Raw genomic sequence first — 5,749 nt, forward strand, 5'->3', positions numbered from 1 at the left:
CAGTAAAAACTAATTATTTTCATTTGTGAATAGCTGCCTGAGAGGAGGGGCCGAGTGAACTTCCCATCACATTAGTGTGTGGGGAAACACTTCCTGCAGTGTAAGCATAAACTGATGTACGTTTTTGTATTAAACACAACAGATCACCATGCCCGTGATTATTACTTCCAGCTCCCCCACCCCACCCTGGAATGGGCACATTGTGTGGTCACAGTTTAAAGAGGGCTATTTAGGGACTTAAAGGAAATATGAAAAACAAGGCACATAATTTCAGAGGAAACATGAATTCCAATTTTTCAGAGAATATGAACGAAGGGAGCCATGCTGTGCTTGGAAAAATACAGAGTGCTTGCAGGTAAAATCGTGGAATATACTTCTAACAACACCAGCAGAATTGCATCCCAGGTTTTCTTTCTTTTTTTTTTTTTTTGTTTTTTGTTTTTTTTTTTCCGGTTTTTCGAGTCAGGGTTTCTCTGTATAGCTTTGGCTGTCCTGGAACTCACTCTGTAGACCAGGCTGGCCTCAAACTCAGAAAACAGAATTGCATTATACACTCCACCCATATGAGGAACCAGAGTAATCCATCCATCATATAACATAAATCGTGCTGGGGACTCGGATACTTTAAATGAAGGATTGATTTCTTCTGTGAGGGGCTATATTGGAATAACCCTTACTATTTCTTTCCTTTGAGGAATACACAGGTAAGAGTTGAAAGTATTAAAATGGGGCCCTAGGAGACAGCTCAGCCAGCAAAGCTCTTGTCTAGGAAGCTCGACACAGAATCCACAGAAAACGTTGGGTGTGGTGGCAACTCCTGTAATCCTAGCCATGGTGAGCTGGGAAGTGGAGACAGGTAGATTCATGGGACTCTGGCTTAGCTTACTTGGTGACATTCCATACCATGACTGACACACAGATCCCCAGTCTCACACAAAAATGTGATAGGCATCTGAACACTTGAGATGTCCTCTGACCTCCACACTCATGCACACAAGCATGCACACACCAGCACAACACATGTACCTCTCTCTGCATGAACACACATTCCCACACACACAAAGTATTAAGCTGGAAACTGTGGGAGGCAGGTACCAGAGCTCACACTTAGGGTCTTATACGTGCTGGCAAGCATACCTCGGATATGCACACTCAGCTATGAGAAATATTTATCTTTACAATGAAAGTTTTCTGAACTCCTGAGCGGGCTCGTGTTACTTATGGAAGCTCCTTCCTGTGAACCCGCTGGTGGATGTGGAGGTTCGAACTCTGGCTGAAGCCCTTCCCACACCTGCTGCATTCATACGGCTTCTCTCCCGTGTGGACTCTCTGATGGATGAGGAGTTTGGAGCTCTGGCTGAAGCCCTTCCCACACTTGCCACAGTGGTAGGGCTTTTCCCCAGTGTGCACTCTGAGGTGGATTCGAAGGTCTGAGCTCTGGCTGAAGCCCTTCCCACATTCATAGCACTGGTACGGCTTCTCTCCAGTGTGGGTGCACCGGTGGATGTGGAGGTTCGAGCTCTGGCTGAAGCCCTTCCCACACTCCCCACACTTGTAGGGCCTCTCTCCCGTGTGGACACGTTGGTGAATATGCAGGTTGGATCGCTGACTGAAGCTCATCCCACACTCCTCACACTCATACGGCTTCTCTCCGGTGTGGACTCTCTGGTGGATGTGCAGCTTTGAGCTCTGACTGAAGCCCTTCCCACACCTGTCACACTTGAAAGGTTTCTCGCCCGTATGGACGGAATGATGGACAAGCAGACTTGAGCTCCTGGTGAAGCCCTTCCCGCACTTGTCACACTTGTAAGGTTTCTCATCCATGTGGACTGCTTGATGCGGGAACAGACATGAGCGTGGGTGAAGCCCCTCCCACAATGCTCAGACCAGCTGAAGCCCCTCCCACAATGCTCACACACAGGCAGGCCTTTCTTTCAGGTGGTGTCTCTGATGACGCATTAGTTCTGAGTTCTGAATAAAGTCCTCCCACACCGGTCACGAGTGTATAGTTGCTGTGAAGTGGGGATTTTCTTGAAGAGATAACCATCTGGGTTGGTGATAAGCATCCCCTCCGAATCACCAGTCACAGGATTTCTCTGTGTGGTCTCTCTGAAGACTCCAAGTGACTGATGATGACTTCCATCTAAAACTGTCTTTAGTGTTACAAAGGAGACTAAAGAGTCTTTGAACTGGACATTTTGGCAAGTTGTCTCAGCAGAGAACGCTGGAGGTGCCAGCTCTGTTCTCTCAGGTAGAAGCTTGACTTGACGATTCTCTGAACGTCAAGTCAGAGAACTTGTACGGGATGACAACCCTCCCTTACTCGTTTTCTCTCCCTCTTTCTTCAGTTACAAGAGGCCTTTTCCCCCCTGAGGCTCCTTGCACAACTTCACAGAGGTGTCCTGTCTGGCCATTTGTCTTGGGATTTCAAAGATAATTTTTTTTTTCACTTTCAATGTTTGTGAAAAAACTTTTAAAAGTCACCGAGATTTGTGGTTTTTTGGAAATATGGCAAATCACTTCTCCCCATTTGTGACAACAATTTATTTCAATATCTGTGTGTACTTGAAGATTTATAATATAAACTCAACTTCCAGCTACTGACTGGCCATTTCTTCCAAAATTAGCCACTAGGAAACCCATAGTGGTAAATCCTGAAGTCTTTTCTCTTTCTCTCGTTTTAGAGATTTTTATTTCATGTTTTGCCTGCAAAGATGTCTGTGCAGCACATGCCTGCTGGGTACTGCTGGAGGTGAAAGAGGTCATTGGATCTCCTAGAACTGGAGTGATGATGATGGTGAGCCACCATGTGGGTGCTGGGGACTGAACTTACAAGAGCCAGGGGTGCTCTTAGTTTCTGAGTCATCTATCCAGACTCTTGAAAGCCTTTCTCTTGAAGATTCTCCACAGAATTTGTGTTTGACTCTCCTAGGAAACAGAATTTAGTGATAAGAACAAAGGATTCCAAACAAGGAGTACATAAGGCCTGAACACTTGGCAACCCAGAACTTAGCTAGCTTTCTTTTCTTTTTCTCTTCCTTCCTTCCTTTTCTTCCCTTTTCCTTTTCTTGTGGCGCTACGGATCGAACTAAGGATCTAGTCAAATATTCTAGCACTGTACTGTAGCCTCAGCCCTTAGTTTGTGCTTATATCTTTTGGGTTATTATCAGCAGAGGGAAACCTGTGTTCACAAGACAGGCATTTCTTCTCTGCTTTTAAGCAGAGCTGAAAAAAATATACATACATACATACATATATACATACATATATATGTGTGTGTGTGTGTTTATTATTGTGAAAGGCCATGCATGAGTCTGGTACCTTGACACAAGTAACATCTCATTCCATTTCACTTTATTTTTGACCCAATGTCCATTTAATTGGTATGCTAGTTTCTTTCTTTCTTTCTTTCCTTCTTTCTTTTTTTTTTTTTTTTTTTTAGGTTTTTCAAGACAGGGTTTCTCTGTATAGCCCGGACTGTCCTGGAACTCACTCTGTAGACTAGGCTTGCCTCGAACTCAGAAATCCGCCTGCCTCTGCCTCCCAAGTGCTGGGATTAAAGGCGTGCGCCACCACTGCCTGGCAGTATGCTACTTTCTGAACTGTTAGAGCTATAAGGTACAAAATAGAAATCTTTTTCCCTGACAAGCCTGGGATGAAAGACAAATACATCAACAACGATAATACCAAATTAAAGTTTATAAACATACATAATACAAAATAGTGTACACCAACCAGCTGTGGAAGCAGACTTCGGGCACGAAAACTCATACTTCATGTCTCTAGAGTTCTGAAAAAAAAAATAGGGAAGAAAGGTCCAATAAGGAAAGAGACTATGACCCATTTAGGAGAAGTGAAAGTAGGTCGTCGTGAAGGAGCAGGAGCCCAAACCTCAGCTGCCACCCTTATGATGACAGTTGGCCTCGGAGACTGTGGTCCTTGAGCCACATCAAATTTATTCTCCAGACTAGCTGCTGCCCAGAATGTTCTTTTCCCACCTCTCACTCCTGGCTCCTTAGCATCAGGTCTCAGGCAAGCTGCTGCCCCCAGGAGAAGTGCTTGGTCCTGATCCACAGCATACTCTACCATGCTTCTGGGTTTTTTTTTTTTTTTTTTTTTTTAGACAGGGTTTCTCTGTGTAGCCCTGGCTGTCCTGGAACTCACTCTGTAGACTAGGCTGGCCTCGAACTCAAAAATCTGCCTGCCTCTGCTTCCCAAGTGCTGGGATTAAAGGCGTGCACCACCACTGCCCGGCCATACTTCTGGTTTTAATGTCTCATACTCTTTATAGGACTTAGCTCCTTTTCTTGTCCAGCCCATCACCGTTAAAGTCTCTCAGCACACAGAGGCCGACATCATTCCTCAAGGCCTCAAACAAGGTCTGGCACACAAAAGGAGTCTGATTATTTATTATTCATTTAACTTCATGAGTCTCCTCTTTGGAATTTTGTCTGACAGAGCAGGATTTCTCAAACTACCTGTGGTGAAGAACCGTTTTGTTGTCGTTTAATAAACGTTTACTCTCAATGTCTATTGCTTATGCCTTTCTTGGCTCATGGGCTGACCCTAGCCAAGAAACCACACTTTGCAAAGTTAGTGTGATGGGACATGTTAAGAACAAAAGGAGCCCTAGGGTTGGGGGAATGGGTAAAGGGGATGACATCTGAAATGTAAATAAATAAAATATCCAATTAAAAATGAAAAAAAAAAAAGGCCAGGAAGTGGTGGCACACGCCTTTAATCCCAGCACTTGGGAGGCAGAGGCAGGCGGATTTCTGAGTTCGAGGCCAGCCTAGTCTACAGAGTGAGTTCCAGGACAGCCAGGGCTACACAGAGAAACCCTGTCTCGAAAAACCAAAAAAAAAAAAAAAACGAAAGGAGCCAAATGGAGCCCAGAGTTCAGTCATACAACAAGGAGGTGCTCAGCAGCCGTCTCTTGAGAAGGCAGCACTGTTTTATAACCTGGATTAGCTAAAACAGCCCTCACCCGAGGTGGAGGCAACTGAGGAAACAGGACAGCCTTCAGGACATGTGGCTAACTTTCTGTGGGAAAGTGGACTCAATATTCTAAGGCCAAATGTAGCAGAAGGTGAGGCTACCAGGAGTCTCTCTCCTATTCCTCCCACTCCTACTGGACAAATATCAAGCTGTTTGGTGCTACAGACAGGGCGTCAGATAACCTTCCACTTCCATCTCCGAGTCTCCCCTACTATATCTAGTGATTTAACTAGGGGTGGGAAGCAGTAATGCAGAAGCAGAGAAGCCTGACGCTGAACCTGGAGTCCTCTAGACAGGGCATAGTCTACTACGGTAGACTTGCTTCCACATGGCTTCTGTCCATTCACTCATTTCTATCCATCCTGGCACTTCCAGCCTCAGAGCAATTCACCAGTCTCTTTCTCAAGCATTAGGATGCACCAGGGCCATCCTCCCTTCTCCGCCACACTTTTATTATGACAGGCTGTACAGTATTAAATGACAGGGGACATGCTCATCTGAGCTTTAAGTGTTCCAGCTCCTAGCACAACTAGTTGACAAAGACTCAGTTTAAATGATGAAATGATACAACTAACAGAGAACCTAAAAATCTCAACAGTTGCCGGGCGGTGGTGGCGCACGCCTTTAATCCCAGCACTCGGGAGGCAGAGGCAGGCGGATTTCTGAGTTCGAGGCCAGCCTGGTCTACAGAGTGAGTTCCAGGACAGCCCGGGCTATACAGAGAAACCCTGTCTCGAAAAACCAAAAAAAA

General features: G+C 45.4%; 1 protein-coding gene across 3 annotated transcripts in view; it reads right to left on the reverse strand.

Annotated features, from left to right (window-relative positions):
* Positions 1-268: 268 nt before the first annotated feature.
* Positions 269-5,749, reverse strand: part of Znf239 (zinc finger protein 239) — a 9,773-nt gene continuing 4,292 nt past the window's right edge. For 2 of the 3 annotated variants that reach the window (XM_028753556.1, XM_028753555.1), the window contains exons 2-3: positions 3,711-3,790; positions 269-2,928 (exon numbers count right to left, since the gene is read on the reverse strand). In XM_028753556.1, the coding sequence (XP_028609389.1) occupies positions 1,219-1,824 (606 nt within the window). In that variant the 5' untranslated portion in view covers positions 1,825-2,928; positions 3,711-3,790 and the 3' untranslated portion in view covers positions 269-1,218. The remainder of the gene's footprint in view (positions 2,929-3,710; positions 3,791-5,749) is intronic. The other variant, XM_028753554.1, reaches the window with a different exon arrangement.

Source organism: Grammomys surdaster, unplaced genomic scaffold (genome assembly GCF_004785775.1).
Source record: "Grammomys surdaster isolate TR1022 unplaced genomic scaffold, NIH_TR_1.0 125950, whole genome shotgun sequence".
In the NCBI taxonomy this organism is placed as follows: Eukaryota; Metazoa; Chordata; class Mammalia; order Rodentia; family Muridae; genus Grammomys; species Grammomys surdaster.